General features: G+C 33.9%; 3 protein-coding genes and 1 long non-coding RNA gene across 5 annotated transcripts; 2 read left to right on the forward strand and 2 right to left on the reverse strand.

Moving 5' to 3' along the window:
- The first annotated feature begins 1,070 nt into the window (after positions 1–1,070).
- Positions 1,071–6,690, forward strand: LOC7476923 (U-box domain-containing protein 3). Of its 2 annotated transcripts, none has more exons than XM_024601582.2 (5): positions 1,071–1,454; positions 3,145–3,424; positions 3,868–3,984; positions 4,192–6,060; positions 6,327–6,690. In XM_024601582.2, exons 2-5 carry the CDS (start codon positions 3,149–3,151, stop codon positions 6,390–6,392), a joined length of 2,328 nt encoding a protein of 775 aa, XP_024457350.1. In that variant the 5' UTR covers positions 1,071–1,454; positions 3,145–3,148; the 3' UTR covers positions 6,393–6,690. The 2 variants fall into 2 exon arrangements, with proteins under 2 accessions (XP_024457350.1, XP_024457351.1); XM_024601583.2 differs by having other exon boundaries at positions 3,313–3,424.
- LOC7476924 (uncharacterized) lies at positions 6,422–9,130 on the reverse strand. Its single transcript, XR_002981919.2, has 2 exons — positions 8,402–9,130; positions 6,422–7,366 (listed from the first exon to the last, which is right to left on the reverse strand). It is a non-coding gene; the product is annotated as an uncharacterized LOC7476924 (long non-coding RNA).
- A 6,860-nt stretch (positions 9,131–15,990) lies between these two features.
- On the reverse strand, positions 15,991–16,512 carry LOC7454351 (uncharacterized). Its single transcript, XM_002307615.1, has one exon. It carries the CDS (start codon positions 16,510–16,512, stop codon positions 15,991–15,993), a length of 522 nt encoding a protein of 173 aa, XP_002307651.1.
- A 1,699-nt stretch (positions 16,513–18,211) lies between these two features.
- On the forward strand, positions 18,212–20,115 carry LOC7454352 (protein LIGHT-DEPENDENT SHORT HYPOCOTYLS 4). The gene has a single exon (XM_002306821.4). It carries the CDS (start codon positions 19,112–19,114, stop codon positions 19,709–19,711), a length of 600 nt encoding a protein of 199 aa, XP_002306857.2. The 5' UTR covers positions 18,212–19,111; the 3' UTR covers positions 19,712–20,115.
- Positions 20,116–24,038: the final 3,923 nt, after the last annotated feature.

Here is a 24,038-nt window from a genome sequence, read left to right on the forward strand (position 1 = left end):
AAACATTTTTCAAATACGAAAACAGCTGAAATCCACAAAGCAGACAAAGTATAATGATGTGGGCTTCTAATTCTATGTATCTGATCCTAGGCTGTAGGCTAGAGTGTCAGTTCTTGTTTCTCTTTCGATCCGAGCATAGGCATGGACAAGCATGTCCCGAAGTATGAAGCTGCCCTTCAATAATACAAGGGATCACTTTTATTAAAACCTTAAACTAATCACATGATTACAGTCGGTAAGAGGCAGTCTCTTAAGAATACAATATACCTCGGAATCATAGACTCGATCCTCGAGTTCTCTTTTTATGAGGGTGATAGTTAGATGTGCTCGAGTTTTGTGAAACCAAACGCCAGTCGGCAGCCCAGAGCAAAAATCCAAGTCCTCAAGCTTTTCTTCTTCTTCTTCTTCTTCTTTTTTTTGGGTTTTTATGGATTATTTGTGTTCATTATTATATTGGTTTTTATTGGTTGAAAGGAGAGCATGGATGAATCATAAAAATTCAATCCCTTCTCGTGACCAAGATTTTTCGAGTCATTTCAAATAGGATTAAAATAGATACTTCTAATTCATTCATAATTTATCCGTTGAAGAAGAAAAAATAAATTATTAAATTTTCGGATTATTTTTTAAATAAATAGATCAATTTAGACCAATTATTTTAATTACATCAATGTTGTTATTTTTTAAAAAAATTTGAAAAGGATCCGATCAAATTAATCGGATTATTAAAAATCCATCACATAGAATTTCATCTTATCAAAATTAATTTTGAAAATAAAATTTATCAATGATTTTTAAAAAGAACTTTTGCTCTCAAAAGAGTAAATTACCATTAAAAAATTCATGTTAAAATTTGCAATTAGCAAAACTAAAGAGAGATTCAAGGGTATATTAGCCATTTACTAAAGGTCGTTTCCACATCTGCATACTAATCATAGTATTTCTCTGTAGCTAAAGTAATTTATCCACTTTGGATATCATTCCATTGCATCAGCAAATTATATATATAAAAAAAAAGTGCCTTGACTTTCCCCTTTTCACCTTCTCCCTAATCCAATCTTAATTAACCTAATCTTGATTCCATTACTACTAATCCCATTCCATCTCTCTGTCTCCACTGTTCATCATGATTCTTAATTAATTTTCTTCCCCCCACTAAACACAACAAATCCGCAATCAACCCTAAAGGGCCCCTAAATTAATAATTAAAAAAACAACTGGGTCCCACTAGTTTTTAACCCTTTTATTTTATTTTCCCTCGATTTTGTTCACAGTCTCTCTCCAATGCAGCTTTGTAATGAGAGCAGGGCATCGGTTCTCTATCCACACTGTTTTTTCAAGGCATAAAGCATGGATCTTTGATAACTTTTGTACAAGTTATACGTCTATGTCCACCAGGATCTGCTTTTTAGGCCTTGATTCACCGGCTTGAGCTACTCATATAGATTGTAAAGGTATTCTTTTGATCACAAGGTTTTGGTGATGTTCAAGAAATGTTACTTTTTCTGCACAATTTGTGTTATTTGGAAGTATTGTTTTGATGGGTGGTTGTTTGTTTTTGGATTCAAGCTTTGGTTCTTCTATGAGGTGCTGAGTGAAATCCTTGGAAATTGTGATATAACAAGTGGGTGGTGATTTTTGACGCAGTATTCTTTACCAAATCGTTTTTTATGGTGGGCTGGTTTTCTGATTCTGTTTTGTAACCTACCTGGGGCTAGAAATATTAGGTGTCTGTGGAAACTGAGAAGAAAAGAGTAATTTTAGATCTCATGTTGTTTTGATTCTAAGAACTGAATGTGAATTCTGTTCTTCTTGGTCACATGATGTTTGTAAGATTATAAGCAATAGAGGGTTCTTGTTGTTCTGTCTTGAATTAGAGTGATCAGTTCTGTTCTACTTGGTCAAATGGTCTTTATAAGATTGTAAGCAATTGATGTTCCTGTTTTTCTGAATTTGCAGAGGTCAAAGATTTTAATTTTATTTCCCCAGGCGTTATTAGCAACCAAATGTATATTTAAAATGGTAGTCATCAAATGAAAGCTAAGGACTCTCTTTTGTTTTATTGATGGCAAGCAGGGAACAATTGAGATATTGATTTTTTTTTCCGATATGGTAAAATGGAATCACCTTATTATGGAATAAAAGAAGTTACCAAAAAAATGGCTTTGCTTATTTTTTCTAAAGAGGCAAGGTCTGACTAGTGTCAAAGTCATAGCAAATTCAAGGAAATGATTTTTTAGCATGTTGTTGCATATTTGTTGAAGGGCTCGTCTTTCGTTTATTGTAGGGTTAGATGCACAAAAATACAGTATATTTTCTAATAATTTGTGCTCTCTGGTCGTTCAGCAACATGTGAATTCATTATATGTCCTCTTGTTCCCATGTAAAATCTCTGCCTACAATTAAGCAACACTCCTAGGCACACTGTAGAAGGGAATTTTCTTAGATGGAATTGAGGTTTGAGATAGCTATTTGTTGCGTTTAATGATGCCACTTACTGGGCCCCATGGGATAACTTGAGGGCACTTGCATGGTGCCTGGGTCAGGACCTCTTGTGCCAAGTGGAGACAGAATGCATAAAATGCCGAGACCAACTGAGAATAGAACATCTTACTTCAGCTTTATTTGGAGGGAAGGCGTTTCATTGATTTGGGTCTAAGCATCATTGTGGTGCTGCCCTATGTAGATTTACTGACCTTGTTGACTGTGAGCATGTGGAGTTTGCTGCTAGGCTTGGCTAATTGATTAGGCTCACACATGATAATTATCAACCAAATGTTGATGATATCTGATTTTGGTATTTATGCATGTTTGATGGTCCTTTACCCATTCATCTTTGGATTTACATGTCTACATAATGAAATAATTACTACGTGATGAGGGATTTGTATAAATTTAGTGTTTTCTGGACCGACCTTTTGTCCCTTCTTAAAATGAAAAACACAAAAATCTTAACATGTGAAATCTTGTTAAGGTTACACGAAAAAATTTGTGATCAAGATCAAGAAGCACAAACCTATCATTGTTGTTGTAAAGAAATAGTCTGACACTATTCTGATTGGAAACTCCTTTTGCATTAAAAATGTTTGTTTTTTTCCTCTTTTGTTTTAATGCAATCTCTTTGCTATGCTTTATGAAAAGCAGGTCAATGGACACATCATCTGTAAGATGTCTTATCAACACTATTTCTCGATTCATTCATCTTGTTTCATGTCAGACAAGGAAGTTTATGCCTATTCAAAAGGATTATAAGAGCATGGTTATGATGTTAAAGCATTTGAAACCAGTTCTTGATGGAGTTGTTGATTACAGCATATCTTCAGATGAAGTCCTATGTAAAGAGTGTGAAGAACTTGATACAACTGTTAATGAGGCTCGTGAATTTATGGAGAACTGGTGTCCACAGATGAGCAAGATTTGCAGCGTGAGTAATTCTGAACAGCTTATTTGTGTGTAGTGGATCAAATATACAGTGTGTAATGCTTTCAGATGGAGTTCAAAATATTGGCCTTCATTATTTCTGTGTGCTGGTTCTTCCATGATGAAGCTCATATTGTTGTTTGAAAGACTAAGCAACAAAAGTAGTCTTCTATCATGTAATTGTTAGTCTGAAATTGTCTTTCTGATCCACGCTAAAGAAGCCAACATATATGAATTCTATAAGATTATTTGAGGCTTGCAAGTTAGAAGAACAAATGCAACCTGAAACTGTAATGGAATCTCTTCCTTTTATTTTCACTTCTTTTTTCCTTGGCAATCAAATGTAGCTGTTTATGATATTCGAACACGTGAGCTTTGACTTGGGATGGCCGGGGAGGTAGTTGAGATTCAAACTCTTAATGGACATGTGGTTTTTTCTCTGTCCAGGTCCAGCAAAGTGAAGCACTATTGAAGAAAATCCAGAGCTCTGCACTGGAGATTTGTCAAATATTATGTAGATTGTTGCAGAGTTCTCCATCCGCTTCAACTTTAACTATTGTTCAGGTGTGGATAGAGTTGGGATATTTGTGCCACACTGTTTTCTTTTTAACTAGACAGTTCCTGGTGGTTTACTTTTTTTTCCTTTCATTTTATATTTTTGATTTTTTTTAATGTGGTCTAATCTATCAGATTGGTCTAATCATTATACTATTTTAGTTGTTTAGTTGCATATGTCTAGTGTGAGACTGATTTCTGTTTAAATGTTTCCAGCACTGTATGCAGGAACTTCAAGGTTTGAAACACGAAACAATAACAGAACTTATAGAAGAGGCTCTGAGAAGTCTAAGCGATGATGTTTCTCCTTGCACTAATCATCTTATGAAACTTACTGAAACACTTGGTTTAACATCAAATCAGGAACTCTTGAAAGAAAGTGTGGCAGTGGAGAAGGAGAGGATGAATGTTAAAGTCAATAAAGCAAAAGGAGACTTGGATCAAATTGACCAAATTGTGGATCTGATCTCTCACATACGTAATTGGTTGCTTAAAGTTGAGCGCTTTGATCCTAAGAGTGGTGCCCCAATCCCTCCGTACTTTCGGTGTCCATTATCTTTGGAGCTCATGCTAGACCCAGTGATCGTGGCTTCTGGTCAAACTTATGATAGGGTGTCCATCCAGAAGTGGCTTGATCATGGGCTGAGCATATGCCCTAGGACCCGTCAGACACTCTCTCACACAAATCTCATTCCCAATTACACTGTCAAAGCTATGATAGCAAATTGGTGTGAGGAAAACAATGTAAGAGTTTCAAGCGACTCTGTCCCATCACATCATGATTTATTGCACTTGGATAGTTTTCGTTATCGTTGTTCTTTGCACAGTAGCAATTCTACATCAAGATCATCCATTGAAGTTGGGAATGGATTTGAGAAACAGAAGATTGGTGTTTCATCTAGATTAAGTGGTGAAGAATTTAATCGGAATCATGTCATGGGGATTGAAAGCTTTGAGTGCCCATCCCACGAACTTTCATATATACATAGCAGGAGTGAATCGACCTCAAGTGCCATCTCCAGTATTGAATATGTGCCTCCAGCATCAGATGAGATGTTGAAGTTATTAACCATGCATGACAATGTGAATGACTTGTCAGGAGAGATAACTTCTGAATGTCCTGCTGTTTCTCCTTCCAATAAAGTAAAGGGATTTTCTCCCTGTTTATCAGGAAGGCAATTTCACAGTCCTAAATATGATATGGCCAGCAATGGAAGCCATAACTATAGCAGAACAAACTCCCTTCAGTTTTCCGACTCAGGTTCTCATGATCTATGTACAACTTCTCAAGTCAAGAAGTTGGTTGAAGGGCTTAAAAGCCAATCAAATGAAATAAAGACTAAAGCGGCTGAAGAACTAAGGCTTCTAGCAAAGCACAATGTCGAGAATCGCATCATTATAGGCCATTCTGGTGCTATCAGACCATTACTTTCACTGCTGTACTCAGAAGTGAAGATAACCCAGGAACATGCTGTAACAGCCGTGTTGAATCTATCAATCAACGAAGAAAATAAAGCCATGATTGCAGAAGCAGGAGCAATAGAACCACTTATTCATGTCTTAAGATCAGGAAATGATGGTGCCAAAGAGAATTCTGCAGCAGCTCTATTTAGCCTCTCTGTTTTAGAAGAATACAAAGCCAAGATAGGCCGTTCTGGTGCTGTCAAAGCCTTGGTGGATCTTCTTGCCTATGGGACTATAAGAGGTAAAAAGGATGCGGCTACTGCCTTGTTTAACCTTTCAATCTTTCATGAAAACAAGGCTCGAATAGTTCAAGCAGGAGCTGTGAAGTATCTAGTTGAGTTGATGGATCCTGTCACTGGGATGGTTGACAAGGCAGTCGCTCTTCTTGCAAACTTGTCAACAATCAGCGAAGGTCGCATGGCCATTGCAAAAGCAGGAGGCATCCCATTGCTGGTTGAGGTTGTCGAATCAGGATCTCAAAGAGGAAAGGAGAACGCTGCCTCCATACTGATGCAGCTGTGCCTTAATAGTCCCAAGTTTTGTACCCTTGTTTTGCAAGAAGGGGCTGTTCCTCCACTTGTTGCATTGTCCCAGTCAGGCACCCCAAGAGCGAAGGAAAAGGTATGCAGCTAATCTCATCTTTCCTTGTTTGTACTGTAGCTGTTCTGGTATCTGCTAGCTAGCCAAATTATAGTGGAGGCCGTTGGTACCTTTTGCCAGTTAGGAAAGGAAGCATGGTGGGTTGATTGTGATTGTATTCCTTATTATGTCAATTTTTTTATATATTTTAACTATAGGGGAATCAAGACCAAGAAGTTTTTTGACATTTAATGATGATGATGGATAGATATGCTAGATGATAATGTATGTTTGTATGTGTTATGTAGGCCCAGCAGCTTCTCAGTCACTTCCGTAGTCAGAGAGAAGGTTCCGCAGGAAAGGGTAAATCATGAAGAGGGACAAATTTTGTTAGATTTTCTGATTTTTCTTTTGTTTTTATAGTCTGCCTCGTGTATCTTCTCTGCATCAAGATGATCCGTTGGGAAATATTCTTTCATGTTTCTTCAGGTTTGAGCCATATTTATTTTCCTTGCAGTCATGATTTATTTCTCATTAGGAAAGAGAGGAGTGTCAGTGTGTTGGCTAGAATTTAGTTTTCCCAAGAATATAGCTTGCCCTATTATTTTGTGTGCAGTCACTGGGAAATTTTTTATTTGATTTTTCAATTGATTAAGTTCTTCATATTGTACATATCCTGTATATATGCCATTAACTGTTGCAGTCTGCTATATAATGGAAATAAATGATATTGATGCCATTTGACAGAAAAATCTCCAGTTTTGATGGTTTAACTAATTTGTTGTCATGCAAGTAGTTGAATTGAAGGCATTGCATCAATGCCTGCCTGCCTGCCTGCCGAGTACATTCTTGATGTATGTAGATATTGAAAAACGAAAAACAGCTGGAAACCTATGGTGATTAGGTGTTGGCTGCAAGTTTTAGCAATATCATGGCTGCTAATGTCCTTAATTAAGGTGTTGCACCTTGCTGTTGATATGGATAACCTTTTTGTATGCTTTTTTGTCCACGTGTATGCTTTCTGGCCTTTGTTTTTTGGTCTCTTCCTTGACCATAAAGAAACCTATGGTGATTGATACCAGCTTTCTTTGCTGGAGAGAACTTCTGCAAGAAAACACACCCTCGTGTTCTCTGCTTATCGTTCTCTCCCACTGAAAACAGAAATTGCTGTTGATGACAGTTGGGAAGACAGCTTATACAGCACGGGCTGTGCTTATAGTAGGATTAAGAAAAGAAAATAATTTTCTGGCCATTAAAGCAGGGAAAGGTTGTAGCTCTTCCATTCCATCACGCCAAAATTTGTCACGTGAAAAGGTAGCTTTCATTTCATTGCTCTGTTTCTCTTCCCCTGTATCACAGCAAGATCAAAATCTTGAGGCATTGCTCCAAGATTGGTTTTCCGAGTGATTAAAATCCTTTTTTTTGTAAAAAGACCTTTCCGTCGAGACAGTGGCAGAATAAAAGCTCCCCCACCATAGAATGGCAGGCTTGGTCCACTCTAGTCATAAATGGGCCCAAACTCCATCTTCAAGGTTTTACTTTTTGGGTACGATAATACCTCTCACCAACCAGACTACAAATAGTGCACTGTTCCTCACCCATGACCTTCTTCCTCTTCTTCTTTTTTTTTCTTTTTTCTTCTTTGTTTTTTGGGAAGAATACATGACCTCTCACTTATTCTTCACATCAGTCCCTTTTGTTTGTTAGCTTTTCTTCTCCCGTGGAAGAAAATAAGGCTTCCTACATGTTGCTTTGTTTGCTAGTTTGTGTGTTTTGTTATACTGTGGTGTAGAGTAATTTTCAATTAAAAATAAGTTAAAATAATTTTTTTAGATTTTTTAATTTTTAATATCAACACATCAAAAACATTTAAAAACACTTAAAAAATATCAATTTGAAGTTTTTTTAAATAAAAAATAATTTAAAAAATATGTTGTAAAGCAAAAACAAACCATCACTCAACAAATTTACTAGACAGATGTTTAGACGCATTTACTATGGACAAGGCTGAAATCCAGGTTAGGATATGTTTAGAAGAAAGTTAACGATGCCCTTGTAAAATTTATTTTTCTTCCCTTTTTTCTCAAAATATACAGCAAATGATTTTTTATCCATCTCTAATAATAATGTAACTATTTATCAAAATAGCCACTCATACAATAACTCACCCATATTAAATTCCATCCAGACCAACCAAACTTTTGTAGTAGGGTTGCCTGTACTTTTTATATTTGTTTGTCAGATTCGATTCATTACTTAAACGAGTTAGGCAAGGTGCACCATCAAGTTATTTTTAACTTTCTTGTCAAATTCTCTGTTTCAACCATGTCATGCAAGCCCATCTCCCTTATTAATAAGCTTGGGAAAAGTTAGAAAAACGTACCTAACTAAATTTAAGTTATCAGCAGGAGGTGAGACTTGCCAACAGCAATTATCAAGTTGTTTTTTCTTGTAATCCACCATCATAATCATATTTTCTTGATAGAGTATCTGGAAAAGGAGACATGCATGGGGCAGGGCCTCAGTTGGCATAAAACCAGTTGTCTAATATTGGAGCAGTGCAGATGATGGCCTCTTGGTTGGCCCCTACCAGCACCAGAGCCTTCTTAATTTCCTCGGTCTGTTCACCATCTCAGTAGACCACTCTTGTGATGTCAAATTGGGACCTTCACAGTCACAGATTATGTTTGTACTCCATCTTGTAGGATCATTCGAGCCCATTGTTCCCCATCTCATATATAGCTCCTGCGATCAACAACAAGAAATCGATCAGCTTTAAATTGGTTGCAGAAGATAAACTGGTCACGTGGTTGCATTCCTTGAATCAAGCAAGGATAATATCAAACTTGGGTTCGAGGCACGTGGTTCCAGACATCCTTTTTCCCTACACTCCATCGGATTTTTCTACTCTCTGGTGATAATTATTAATTAAACAGCTAAAATATGAAAAGGACTGGTATTTGTTCCTCCCCATTATCTGACGATAAAGTTAATACTATTAGGTTATAGCAAATTGCAGGGTCCAAATGCTTCCTGGATTTGACATTATGGGATTGGGATGGATATCGAACTTGATGCTGACACAACCATTGAACAGGTCAAGATGTGAATTAATTAATCAATATAAATGAAGATGGTGAATTACTCCTCTTTTTTTTTTTTTATATATGTTGAGGTTATTGTTTTCTATATATATAATGGAACTTATCCTTCTCTAGTCTGTCGACTTTCGATAGAAATAAAAAAATGGATTTATATATTGGATGAGTTACCATCATCCAGAAATGACAAGATTTTCACTCCACTCATAACTCGATGTTGAGGTGGTGATAGCACAAATAATCATCATAATTAATCTTTTATCTCACGATCCCGGCATGTAAAGCTAGCTAGCTAGCTAGCTTTTGCCATAATTAAGATCTATGATTATCTAATTATTTGCGAAATCTTATTGATGTTATATATATTTAGAGTATGATCGAAATACAATGCTTGTATGCATAAACTATATAAGGCATGCACGGGAGTCTTAAATATATTCAATACGATATGGATTATTAATTAATTCTCATATAACCATATTATATATATAAAAAATTAAAAAACTATTCAATTCGCCCTGGTGTTTTTGGGAAGAAATTAAAAATGTGTTCTATAATCTCCCAAGATCTTGGCATTCCTTCAGTGCTTCCTGCATGGCACACGCCAACACTAAGCATTACATAAAAATATTATATTATACTATATAATAATTAAGTAACTACAGTTTTTTTTATCATAGCCTAGACAAAAACTCTATAAAAGGATTCAAAAATAGCTACTGTTGTTTTGTAGTTCTTGCATTATTTTATATGCCTCTCTCGGTATACTTATGTTTCCTCGAGAAATCGTATCCTATTAAATTCTGTGTTCGACAAATCGGGTAAAAGTGAGAAAAGAACAGGAAAACATCCATGTCTGAAATTGATGTACTACAATTAATATTTTAACTGTGTGGAATTTATTAATAAACGCAAAGGTTTGTTAAGATGAATCTATTATTTGCTGAAAAGCTTGGGACAATGATATCTTTGTATTACTTTTATATGTTTTGCTTTGCTTTTCTCTAGGTAATTAAGGTGGAATGTGATGCGGGCAGTGTGCGGACAGCCCTTGCTCCCTTTTCGCTTCTACGGTATTGCATTTTTAACTGTGGTTGAATATGTTTTAAAAACGTGTTTGTTCTAATAAAATATTAATTTGATTTTTTTTTAGTTTTTTTTTTATGATTTTGATATGTTACCATAAAAAAAAATCTTAAAAAATAATTTTAATATATTTCTAAATAAAAAAATACTTTTAAAAAATAATCCAGTTATAATTTTAATGATATATCGTTAATGTCAATTATTTAATGATATGACACATGTTTTAGTGGTATTACTAGAATACTGCCGCCAGTGCGCTACTATTTGAATCAATTTTTTTTGTAAAAAAATTAACTACATGTAAAAATAACCAAATAAGAGTTGATTTGATGTGATTCAATTAATTTAGTAGATTCAAAAACAACATGGATAACCAATAAAAATAAGTTAACCTGTCAAACCCCTGGCTCGGGTCATAAAACCGAGATAACCTCATAGAAAACAAGTCAGAACAAACCAGAAAGCCTAATTCGATCCCAAGTTAACAAAATATTGAATAATGAAATTGAAAAAAAAAATCAATTAAAAGAATGAGACAAATGGGTTAACCCGCCAAACTATAACCTTGATTATGAGATTCAGATAACCTCATAGAAAAAAATCAAAACAAATCATGAAAACTGATTCTTAACAAATAAAATATTAAAAGATGAAGTTGATAAAAAAATTGGGTTAACCAGCCAAAACGATGACTCGTGTCATGAGACTTTGATAACTACATAGAAATCAAATCAAAATAAATCATGCAAATAAGTTTCTTAAAAACCAAATATTAAATAATAAAAATAAAACAAGGATTAAGAAAATTGAACAAATAAATATTAAGATTAATATTGTTTTGTGGGGTGGTACATAATAAAAGCATCATCTTTCTTAGTATTTTGGGTTATGTAGCATAGATAATCATATAAAAAACAAATCGAAACATATCATAAAATACAATTTAAAAAAAACTAAAAGTTAAAGAATAAAATTAAAAAAAACATACATTAAAAAAAACAAAAAAAAACACTACTAAAATAAATAATACACATACGTTTGAAAAGCATCATCTCTTGTTAATACCATGACTTGTTAAGTTTAACTTATTACCGTTTACTTATTATAAAGTTTCTTAATTATTATAACCGGCTGTGTGAAACTTTGGCTTACCAGTTAATATTAAATAATAGAGAATTGATTCCAGAGGACTTCTATAGTTCCACGGGTCTTCTTTCCTTTGCCTTCACGCTATTACCTTCTTTATTATTCGGCGACACGCGGCTTTCCTTTTGAATTTTGTAACTTGACTGCTGATTGCAAGTCAATGGTAGTATTGTAAAATACAAGCCCAATTTTGTAGGTCTTTCTTCTCATCTTCTCCACTCTTGTCTTCTACCTCGGTGCTCAGTTTTTGGCTTCTCTCTCTCTCCTCACAGTCCCTTTTTCTTCATCTTTTCCTCAGTAATTACATATTTCTATATAAATATGCGTACCATCGTGTTCTCTTCTCTGTTCTTTTATATTAATATATTATAATTATAAAAAAATACTTTAAAAAATAACAATTTACCACTTCTTACAAGAAAAAGATATTATTTAAAAATATATTCATTCACACAAATAAATATTTTCTAAATTTTGGTCAATAACTGAGCTTGGATATCATTTGTTTTATTTTTCAAAATCTGATTTTTAAAAAAATTAATTTTTTATATTTTTTTTTATCATTTTGATATATTGATATTATAAATTATTTTAATATATTTTTAAGTAAGAAAATATATTAAAAAATAAATACTATTGAAAGGTTTATTTAATCCGAATTTTTTCTTTCCTCGACAGAACCAGTGGTTTGTATAGAGTTCGGACGGACGCATATGGTCTGAAAAAGGTTACATGTAAAAAAAAAAAAAAAACAAGTGAATGTCAGAGAAGTAAATATCTAATTTATTAGTGTTAAACTGGTTTTAAGTTTTAAACGAAGGTTTTCAGCAGGCCTCGGGTTTCCATATAAGAGGATGGTACTTAGCTACGTGGTGAGGGGGTACCCACGACCTAGGCTTGGACTATTCGAGTACTTGCTAACTTGTCGAGTAATGGCACTGGGGTCCGAGATGTTTCTATGTTGTTCATAATTTTAAAAAATTATTTGTTTTTTACTGTATTTTTTCACCTCGAATTATGATAAAACTTGAATCCGAGCGAAGTTATAATGTACAGTTTTTTCCAAGACGGTAAAAACTAATAAAATACCAAACATGCACCGAATCTTTCGACTAATTTTATGAAATTCAATATAAATCTAACAGAGTCAACACCAGAAAATTAAAAAAATAATATGGTTGTAATAAAAATAATTAAATTCTTTTGTGTTTTTTTTGTTTTTAATCAACCCCTGAATCTGCAAACGGGGTGTCATAGGTGCTATAATTGCACGCTTACTTTTCAATTCGAAGACAATAAAGACAAAGCCCTTGTACTTATGGTGCTTTAAGATGTTTCGGTGCATTGAGCCTCCATAGCAGTAAATGTAGATCTCAACAACCCTTAGTTTCTGTTTAAGCTGCCCTCAGTTTGTAGGACAGTATCTAAGGTGGAGACCCAATTGGAAGTGTCAGTTATTAAACAGAGTCTGGTCCCATTACAGCATGCACTTCCAAAACTCATGGAAACTCCACTTAAAACTAACTAATTTTGCTTTTAGTGCTGTGGTGTAGGATATAATGCTTTTTTTTTTATATATTAAAATCATTATTTTAAATCTTTAAATTTTTTTTGATATCAAGCATCGAAATAAATGAAAAATATTTATTTAATATTTATTTTTAAATAAACATATCCTCAGAATGTTTCTATACATTATTATAAACCACCAAAACTACATTACTAACATATAATCCATGAGTTGTCTCTGTTCATTCTTTCTTGTTGTCATGGGCTATTAATGCTACGTACTGATTCGTTACCCTACTCAGTATTATGTATTACTCTACCTATTACTTATAATTGACTAATCAATCATCTACCAGGGGCAAGATATATATTTTAAAATTTTATTTTTAACATCAACACATTAAAATAATTTAAAAATTTTAAACAAATTAATTTATAATAAAAAACAAATTTAATTTTTTTAAAAACTCAAGTTTTAAGTCACGGCCGGGCACACCCTAGCTCGGAAACCGGGACATTTGAAGACATGGGTCCGAGAGGAATTGCAGAATATAGCCAACATGATATGCTGGTACATTTCATTGGTTCGGGGTTTGATTGATTGAACAATTACAATTGACAATGGACCTAATGCTAAGATGAAGGATTTTTTATCAACTATAACTATGGTAATGCATGAATTCTGTGTTGTGAGTTTGAAGTAATAATATTGGTGAAATCAATGCTTACATGCTAACCAGCAAATAGATATATTTATGATTTTTTTTGTCAAAATTAATAATTAATATGATCCGATTAATTTTGTCAAAATTCTTGAATCAAAGGCCGAAATAGTAGTTGCTATAACCTCGATTCCTAACCCACAAAACTGATTTTCAATTGGGTCCTCCAATGATTATTATTATTTTTTTAAAGTTGAGTCTCTATTTTATCAAAATTTCATGTCATTGTATACAAAATCATTCATTGCGTAAAAGAGGCAAGGTAGATGGAAAACATTGCAAATTTGGATGGGAGATCAATTACTAGCATTCAATTTGGCATATTTTTCAGACGGGGAAAGCTCCCCAGCATTTAATATAAAGTACTATAAAACTGTCCCTTTCATAGGGATCTGTTGGCTGTTTTGTATAGAAAAGTATAAATACCATTCAAGTCTAAATTTCTACCCTTGTATTGTAAATGTGACTTTACACTGCAATTCCAGGGCTTTTAAATTTTGGTATCTATTCCTTCCTGTCAAATTCGTAGTTATAACACTCAGTTTAACTCGTTGGATTGACCCCACCTCTGTGGACTTAAAAACATTCAATCCAAAATTGATTGTATTGACCCAATCAATATGATGACTTAACCCATATAACCCTGTTGATACATTCAAAACTTGACTTCATATTTTTCTCTCCGTTGTTTTTATTATTTTAAAAAACTTTAAACATATTGACTTGAGTTAACTTGTTTAACTTTTAACCCAGATCTTGAGATGAGCCGAGATAATAACTTTAGTCAAATTAATTTATAATCATTCAACTTTTGGTTGAGTAAGTCTCTGGTTTTGGTTGGAATGTGTTTTGATTGTATTAGATCATTTACTCGTATTATATTGCGGGTCATATCAAATAATTTTAAAAAATATTAAAAAAAATCATCAAGACATCGCTAACATGCTTTCAAGATGGAAAAAATTAAACTTTCAATTGAGTAAGTCTATGGTTTTGGTAAAATTTGTTATTTAGATCACGAGACTTTGATAATCTCATAAAAAAAATATTAAAGTCAATTCTCAATCAATCTAATGTTACATAATGAAATTGGAAAAAAAATCAATTAAAACAAGAATAAAAAAAACCCGAGTCAACATAGGTTAACTTGTCAAACCTGGGTCTTGAGACTGAGATAACATAATTGAAAGTAGATAAAAACAAATTATGAAGTCCAACTCTCAATTAATCTAATGCTGAAGGATGAAATTGAAAAAAAATCAATTAAAAAAAAATAAAAAAATACTCAAGTCACCCAGGTTAACCTGTCAAACCTTTAACTCAGGTCATGAGACCGAGATAATCTCATATAAAAAAAATTAGAATAAATTATGAAGATTAATTATCAATAAACCTAAACATTGAAAGATAAAATTGAATAAAAAATAAATGTAAGAAAAATGACAAAAAAAACCCTAAGTCATTCGGGTTAACCTGCAAAACCTATGACTCGGGTCATGAGACTAAAATAACCTCATAGAAATAAAACCAAAACAAATTATAAAACTTAATTCCTAATTAATCTAAATATTAAGGGATAAAATTAAAAATTAAAACTCAATTAAAAAAAATAAAAAAACTCGAGTCAATCGGGTTAATTCACAAAACTCATAAGATTATGATAGCTCGAAGGAAAACAAACTAAAATAATTTATGAATGTTAATTTTTAATAAATTAAATATTAAAGAATAAAATTAAATTTAAAATTTAAATAAATCAAAAGAAGGAAAAAGTACTGTTGAGGAGGGGAACGATGACCCCCCCTCCTCAAATAGTTTTTGTTAATATTAATATTAATATTAATATATGTATGCTAAAGGTGTTTTAACGTTCACATGGTAAAAAGTTAAGAGTTTTATTATTCATGTAAATTAATAGCTTATTTCTTTGGTTTGTCACGTATAGCTCCATTTCAAAGTGTTTTTTTTAAGGAAAATTACTTTGAGTATTTATAGCTTATTCTATTTTATATTTTAAATTACAATTTACATCATGAGTTTTGTAATTTCATAATAATAAAAAAATCAATAAAAATAGGTTTATTATTATATTTAATTTAATAACCAAATAGCCTATGTTGCTTTAAAATAATAAAATTACCACTAAGAAAACTCTTGTATTTATTACCAAACAAGAAACCCTGCTTGAATTTAGTCACGAAACCTTAGCAATTTGTGTTGCCTTCCCAACTGCTTCATATTCACTCAGCGGTGAAAGATAAAGCAACTGGAGGTCGGATGAATAGCACCGAATTTTGACACTCTCTTTCTGCCATCGTATTTCCCCTGCATCTTTCCAATATTTTCACCTCCTTTATCCAACCAAAAAGAAAATCACCATTGAAGAGAAAGAATCCAATATTTTTTTCTCAGTGTTCAAATCGGTAGCTTAATTGAGTTTTTCGGGCAGGGAAAGAATCATCACGGTCTCCGCCCTGCTCAGTGCGTATGTTCTTGTTTTTCTGTGATCCCTCACTTGCTTTGCTGAAACTTTCTTCAACCCTCTGCTGCATCATCTCCTCGAATTTCGAAGACATTCTCTCGATTTGGATTGCTTTCCTTCTAATCTTTTCCTGACTTAAAGTTACCTTATCTTTCCTAACAACAATTTCAGATTCTTCTACTGTAACTCTTTTAACAAGGCCTTCCATCACATCCGATACCATCTGCACAGACTTGAGTAATTCACCAATATAAGCTTTTATCTTGCTCATCATATCTTCCTTGTTGCTGTTAAGTCTATTACATGCTTCTTCATCTGGACTAAAAGAAGAAAGATCCACATTAATCCTAGACCAGCTGGGCAGTAGGGTTCCGTTCCAATCGACAAGCCCCACTCGTTCTAGTTCCTTTATTCCACATGAAGTGTGTGCTAAATCAGGAACAACCATGATTCTCGCTTTTGATTTCAGGTAGGTCAACAATGTCGCAATTGTTTTCGCTCTTCACCAACGAACCTCTAATTTCCAAGTACAAACGGGTCTTGAAATCAATTTGGGGTATAGGGATTGTGTCTTCGAGCTAGAGAAGAAATAAATTACTTGGAGGACCTCATGATGCCTTCTATTTTTTATTGTAAGGCTATCAAAAATCTACTGAGTAACTAAACTATATTATTCAAGTATGTTATCATGCAAGTTAGATTAATATTTTTAATATAAAAATATATTCAAGTATGTTTAATGTATTTCTTGGTAAAAATAAATAAATTATGTGAAAATTGACTTGATTTGACCTTATTAACTTGATAAATTAAAAAATAACTTAGATAATTGATACAAAAATAGCCGGGCTTGAAAATAATTTTAAAATGATATTTTAAAAAAATATTGAGACAAAAATATATTGGATTGACCTGAATCAATCTATATTAACCTAGTAAATTTATGATCCAGGTTATAAAACTTTGATAACCTCATTGAAAATAAATTGAAATGAATTATGAAGTTCAAGACTCCATCAACCTAATATTAAATAATAAAATTAAAAAAATCTAAAAAATAACTTTAATTAATTTAGATTAATTTGCTAAACACGCAACTCAGGTCATGAGATCAAAATAACTTTATAAAAAACAATTGAAACAAGTTATCAATAAATTAAATATTAAAAAATTAAATTAAAAAAAAATATTGTTGCCGTACTTTGTGAAGAGATGAATAATCACCTTCTCTTTTATTTTTTGTTAATAAATAATAAACAGATTTGGAATAGTGAAATTCAATAACTTGATCCAAAACGAAATTATACTGGACTTTTGAAAAAGGTATTTTGAACAGGGTTTCACAATAAATAAATAAAATTAAAAGTACCTTTATTCTATAAGCACATTAACAATTTTATTTTTTTTCTTTCATTCTAACATTAAAAATACATTTAACAACTTATTATTTCCAAATACTCTTTACAACCATAGTTATATACAGCTTCAATCATAGTTGAAACGAACTCCTTGTACAAATGGCAGCTAGCGTTCGTAAACCAAAAACATTATGAAAATGTATCTCTTTTTAGTAGCGATCAAAATTCAAAATCTGGCCTGAATTTGCTGAAAGCTATCTGTATACCGATCAATTTGTTTTGTAAATAGCCTTCTCGGACTAGCCAGGAACCCTAACTATATTGCTTGAAATCGTAAAAGAAATGAATAGAGGATACAAGGAAATTGATTATTATACATGGACCTAGCGAGCTTGATATGTTAGAGAATGCTTCAATTCCTACTATATATATGCTTTTGTAAAATTCTATATTTGTGTGTGTGTCTATATATTATATTATAATATTTAGAATAATTTCTGCTACTAAACTAGTGGAAATATTTTTCCATGGAGATTCTAATTAGGGACAAGAATTGCTGTGAGACTGGAAGGGAAAAAGAAAAGAAAAGACAATTGCTGCTGAACGTATCAGGATCGAGGAGATAAATTTAAAAACACTTGGTTTGGCAGCTCGAACTATTGCTGAATCTGCATCTGCATATTGCTGAAAGGAGGAATTCCCTGCTATTTAAGTGGTCAGAGTTGTTGATTTCCTAGCGTGTTGATGTTCGGAAAGGGCACTGGCAAACTTGGAGTCAAGTTAGAGCTGCTTGAGGTGGATCAGGCAATGAACAGAAGCTTGCCTTGCCATTCTCCCTTCAAACTTTTCAGAGGGTATTCTGGTCACTTACTAGAAAGGAATTGTCATTCAAGACTACAGGCTCAAGGAACAAAATCATGTTACTACTTTCAATTTTTACCCTCTTTCCTTCAAACTTTTTCCTGTCTGCATCGCAACCTACTTTTCTCAACCCTTCGCCATTTCCCACAAGCCCTAACACAGTTCCCTCACTCTATATATCGTCATTAACCAATAAGAGCTGAATTGCTCCACCTTTTTAAGGTAAAAAAAAAACCCCAATCACTAAGCATTTTCCAGACCCCCCCAAAAAAAAAAAACCTTAATTCAAGCTTTTCTTGGATTGCTCTAACATTAGCAAAGAGGAAGAGTCCACTCATCCTCTCTCCCATCATCTGTCTCATCATCCCCTTCTTTATTTTTCCACATAAAAAATTATTCCTTTGTTACACTATTTCCAGCTCCACTCCTCATTTTCTCTCCCTTCAAAATGGAAATCTTGTAATATCAACTAATGATCATAACGTTTTTTGTTTCATTTACTTCTTTCTTCTTGGCTCTTGCTGGTTTTTTCCCATCAACAGAAAAAAAAAAAACATAGAACCATCCAATCTTTGGTAGGACTATAAGAAACCAAGGGATTCAGTACTGCCCTTTAATTTCTTTATCTCCGTCCCCCTCTTGAATTAAGGTTTTTTTGTTTAGGGGAGAAGCAAACCCTAGAAAAAAACAAGAAGAAGAAGAAGAAGAAGAAAGGGGTGGAGTGACTATAAAGACAAAAAATAGGAAGAGGAAAGGCCACCGCCACTGCCAGCAGCAACAACATAACCTAAACCACCTGAGAGATCGAAATAACTAAAACAAAACTCTATGAATTCAATCCAAGAAATGGAGAGCTCCAACTCTGAAAACACAAGTTTCAACAGCATAGGCAACAGCAACACCACCAACACAGCCATGTCAGTCTCAAACTTGCCACCACCATCCTCCACCACTCCGAGTCGCTATGAGAATCAAAAGCGCCGAGACTGGAACACCTTTGGCCAGTACCTCAAGAACCACAGGCCTCCTCTTTCTCTGTCCAGGTGCAGTGGTGCTCATGTCCTTGAATTCCTTCGCTACCTTGACCAATTTGGCAAGACCAAAGTGCACACTCCAATCTGCCCCTTTTATGGCCACCCAAACCCACCCGCCCCCTGCCCATGCCCTCTCCGCCAGGCCTGGGGTAGCCTTGACGCGCTCATTGGACGCCTCCGAGCAGCCTTTGAGGAAAATGGAGGGAAACCTGAAGCAAACCCTTTTGGAGCTCGTGCTGTTAGGCTGTATCTTCGTGAGGTTCGTGATTTGCAGTCTAAAGCAAGAGGGATTAGCTATGAGAAAAAGAAGCGTAAGCGTCCACCACAGCAACAAATCCAAGCCCTGCCACTGCCACTTCCACTGCCAATGCCACCACCACCAGGTGCAACTTAACAAAAACAAACAAAGAGTACCCTTTATCAAGCAGTTTACAATACTACTGCTCTTGATAGTTCTTAATTATTTCCCTATCCGTATTATTGGTTATTTTGTGTTACTAGTATGTATGAGTTATAAGGCATTTTAGTATTTAGGGTTAGTCTTTTTCTCCTCCTTTTGGGGTATTTCTATGTTTTCTTTGATATGTGGAAACAATGGGTAGCTAGATCTGCGGATACCATGAATCTGCTTTTGATGCAAACAGTGGTAGTAATATTACTAGTAATGGGACTAGCGGTAGTGGTAATAGAAAAGTGATTGTACTTGCAGTTATGGTCTGTGTTGGGACTGAGAGCATCTATAATTGCTCTTACATTTGTGTAATATTCATGTATGCCAAGCCATAGATTTGCAGATCATGTGTGACCTCATTTCTCATTTCTCTTTCCCCTTCTTTGGACATTAGCGCTTCTTATCAAATTTTATAAGGGTGTTGGAAACTCAGTCACAGTTATCGTGGTTAAAGCTTGAAAGACATTACATAAGAATCATATGTCAGATGTCTAGCACTACTACTATTGTTTTAATGGTTGGGTTGCAGATGTTTGGTCAGATTTTCATCTCTGCCAAGTCTTCATGTCCGAGTCTCTGACTTACCCTCCCCCCTATTGTATTGCTACTTTTACTGCCTTTCTGTCTAGAAAACCATAGGAAATTAACATAAAGAAAGAGTATTGATCCATAAAGGTACCCCCCCCCCCCCCCCACACACACACACACACACACACACACAACACGTATACTCTCTTGCAACGCATAGTCCCTTGGTATAATTATATTGCTGTACTCTTGTAGTTGTAGATGGACTCCTTGAATAACCAATGGAGTGATGTAATTTTCAGAAACTTGTGCTGTTTCAGCTAGTGTTGTCATTTCAGTTGAAGGGAGGAAAGACAATGAAAGACGTGGCAGAAAAAAAGTACATATGGCTTTTGAGATTTGTTGACTACGAGTTCAGTATTGTATATTATCTTTATGTGTACTACAATTTGACTTCTTTACTAGTAAATTCCTCCGGCCATTTCCCTCATTACTCGTATCATAACAGGTTTTTCTTCTCCTTCTTCTGTATTTTGGAAAGAGAGGAGAGAGAGGTTCATCAGTCGTCAAATTACCTAAACACTCACAAGAACCTAGCAAGAAACAATGGAATCTAGCTGGGTTTCTAGTCAAGGCGAAAAATTATTGTTAGTATGAAATTAGAAGACAAGACTAAAGGTCTCCATCCAAAAGTTTGCCATTATTGATGTTAAATCACTATACTAGTGTGCTAATCGGTGACTAAATACCAAACAAGCTTAGAAACCATGCATGGAGACTCGAGGAGCTTTTGCTAATTAGTCTGGCCGACAACACTTTAGTTATAGGCTAATGTTGGGTCATCTTATATAGATTATATTTGGGTTAAAGCAAGAATTTGCATGATTGCTCTATGCTTGTATAAACAGCAAAAAAATAATAATAATAATTAATGGTTATTTTATCTAAGGAAAGATATATGCTATTGAAACTTCTTTTCCCTTTCAGCGATTCTTGTGGGGTACAATCTTCCACTTTGTTGTTTTAGAGGATCAATTCGTGCCACTAATCATTTGGGTTTATTATGTGATTTGCCATGATATGATTTTTATTTTAATAAAGTTGCTCTATGTATAGTAAATAAGAAATCATTGATCAAAGAATTTCCTTTTTGTTCTCGCCATGCATATCTTAGATTGTGTCTCCCAATTATAAGTATACTTTACTGTTGATTTTCTGGTTCCATTTACAATTTACTATATATCCTATATGTTTAACAAAGGCCTTATGATGAATCGGCCTAGGAAATCTTTGTATAGCTTCCTTTGCATACTAGAGCAGCTGCTTGAACATGAATTATATATACTTCATCGATTTCCAGACTGATTCATGACTGGTTCATACCACAATTGTATGTAGATTACACGTACGCTTTCTTTTTCTTTGTTCCCCCCTCTATTTTGAAATGAATATTTGTGTGTTTTATATGAAAAGAAATTTGGATGTGGCCTGCAAACTATTCTAAGTAGCTTCTTGAGCATACATCTTCTATACACGCAGATGAAGACCAAATACAAACGTATAAATTATTCTAAGGGGAGGTTTTGTTCTTGAATTACCCTTGTATGTTCATATATATTACAATTTGGAATTCCTTCTATGTTGTGGTTTAATTCTTCCAACGGTCCTCAATTAACCTTCTTTCCCTAGCCATTCTGTACTGAATTTTAATTTATTGCTTACCTGGTATGTGCTGGCTTGACTCTGTTGTCTATCTAACATTGATTTGATCTGACTTTTATTGTTAATAAACTTCCAGGCTCAAAGCTTTATCTTACCTGCTTGACTAGTATAATTGTGTTGTCTTGAAAATTGTCGTTAGTTCAGAGGTTTGCAGTCATTTTGTTCTTTTTTTGGTACAAGAGCAGCATCCTTCTCAATATTCCTGCGAGCATGATATATATATATATATATATATATATATATTACAGTCACCACATGTTCCCCATCAATTTCAATAGTTTCTTTTTTCCTCGGCCAAAGGTTTCTGATATCAATTTGTGAAATGAGCATTGGGCATACGTCTTGGCTTCTTTCTAGCATACATCAGTTTCTTTTTCGTTCAAAATGCTCATCATGACAGTGGTTCGATCGACGATCTATGTATTTTTTAGCATAGTTTAATGTTCTAGTATTCCCATATTTTATGTTTTGTAGGGAATGAGAGGATGACAACGTAGGCCCATTGCGGGGTTGTATCGCAAGAAATGTAATTTCTGAACGTCAAGGACGATGTTTTTGCCCACAGTGTATATATCCACACACAGACATAACATTAATTTTACAGTATGCTGCAAAGAACATTGAATTACTAGCTGGACGATTTCTATGTTAACAAATGTTAGAAAAGGTTGCTTGAAGTTGCGGACCTAGAAAATTTTATTCAGAAAGGCATCTCCAGCGTTACATGATTCACCTTTGGATCGATAATGATTTTTTTTATTTATTTTGAGTTACAATTTAAAATGTATTTTTATAACTAATCTATGATAAAAATTAGTTAAATCGGAAATTTATTTGGAGAAAAAACTGAAGATAATTTTTTTGTTAAAAAAAATCAGGGATATTATATGTGTGTTGTAATCAATAAATTAAAGCAAAAATTTGACTTAAATTTGCACTGAACTTTTCATTCAAGTTAAAAATCATTTCTATTCAAACATATTATTATTTTTTTATGGATAAAAAATTAAAAAAAAATAACTTAAATCATTCCATACTATACCTAAACATTTGACTTTGGTTTCTTACTCAAAACACAAAATTAATGAAGTCTGGCTCCTATATATCACGACTAAATAGATAGCATGTTGAAGGGAATGGTGCTTGAAAGGCTAATAAATTAAGTAATGCAACTATATACTAAAAGATAAATAGCATGGTATAAGGTAAAAGAAGAGGGAGTATTTTCCTCCTAAATCACAAGACTCACACTTGTTTATATATATAGTTGTATTTCTTTGTTTTATTGTTTGGTAAGAACACTAGAAATTCGCTCTCATGTCATCAAGATACATACCTGCCGGGATCTTGATAGGAGAATGTGTGTCGTTTAAGTGAATAAGCTACCGTTGCGCCAACATTCTGGCATCATGTTCATTTTAGGGTAAAAGCAACTTTAAGCTTATGTTTGAAGGTAGGTTGGGCTTTCTGAGTTTTGACCGAACATGCTTGTGCATGCTCGGGATGCCTGCACAGGTGTGTTTTATTGTCTTTTTTTTTTTCTTTCAGAAATGACATGATCATCCATACCTATCTCGAACATGTTGTTTGTGCAATAAAAATATCAATCTACCTAAAGGAGCTTTGGTGGAGGGTGATGGGACTCCGGAGATGCACATGTATACCACAAATTAAAAGTCTTTCTAACTTAGAATTGCACTGCCTCAATATTCTCATCATTATCCAAAGGCAATCACCTCGACAGAACTTCTAGCCTAATATATAGATCATTTGACCTAAAGGATTATGTGCGGCCTGATGAATACACAGCAAGGCGAGGAGTCTTCTTGGAGAATGATAATCTAGTCAAATTACCGAAAATTACTCGGTTGTTCATCGCAGAAATCATCACCCTGAATTAGCGAAAGCATGCTTTTGCACCAGAAACAAAAGGTAAATTATATCTTGCCCCCAAAGATTCAACAACATGCCATATTGATCCTCACACATTAAATCTTCCAATATACAGTCTCTTAAAAGT

The sequence above is a fragment of the Populus trichocarpa genome, chromosome 5 (assembly GCF_000002775.5).
Source record: "Populus trichocarpa isolate Nisqually-1 chromosome 5, P.trichocarpa_v4.1, whole genome shotgun sequence".
NCBI classification, from domain to species: Eukaryota; Viridiplantae; Streptophyta; class Magnoliopsida; order Malpighiales; family Salicaceae; genus Populus; species Populus trichocarpa.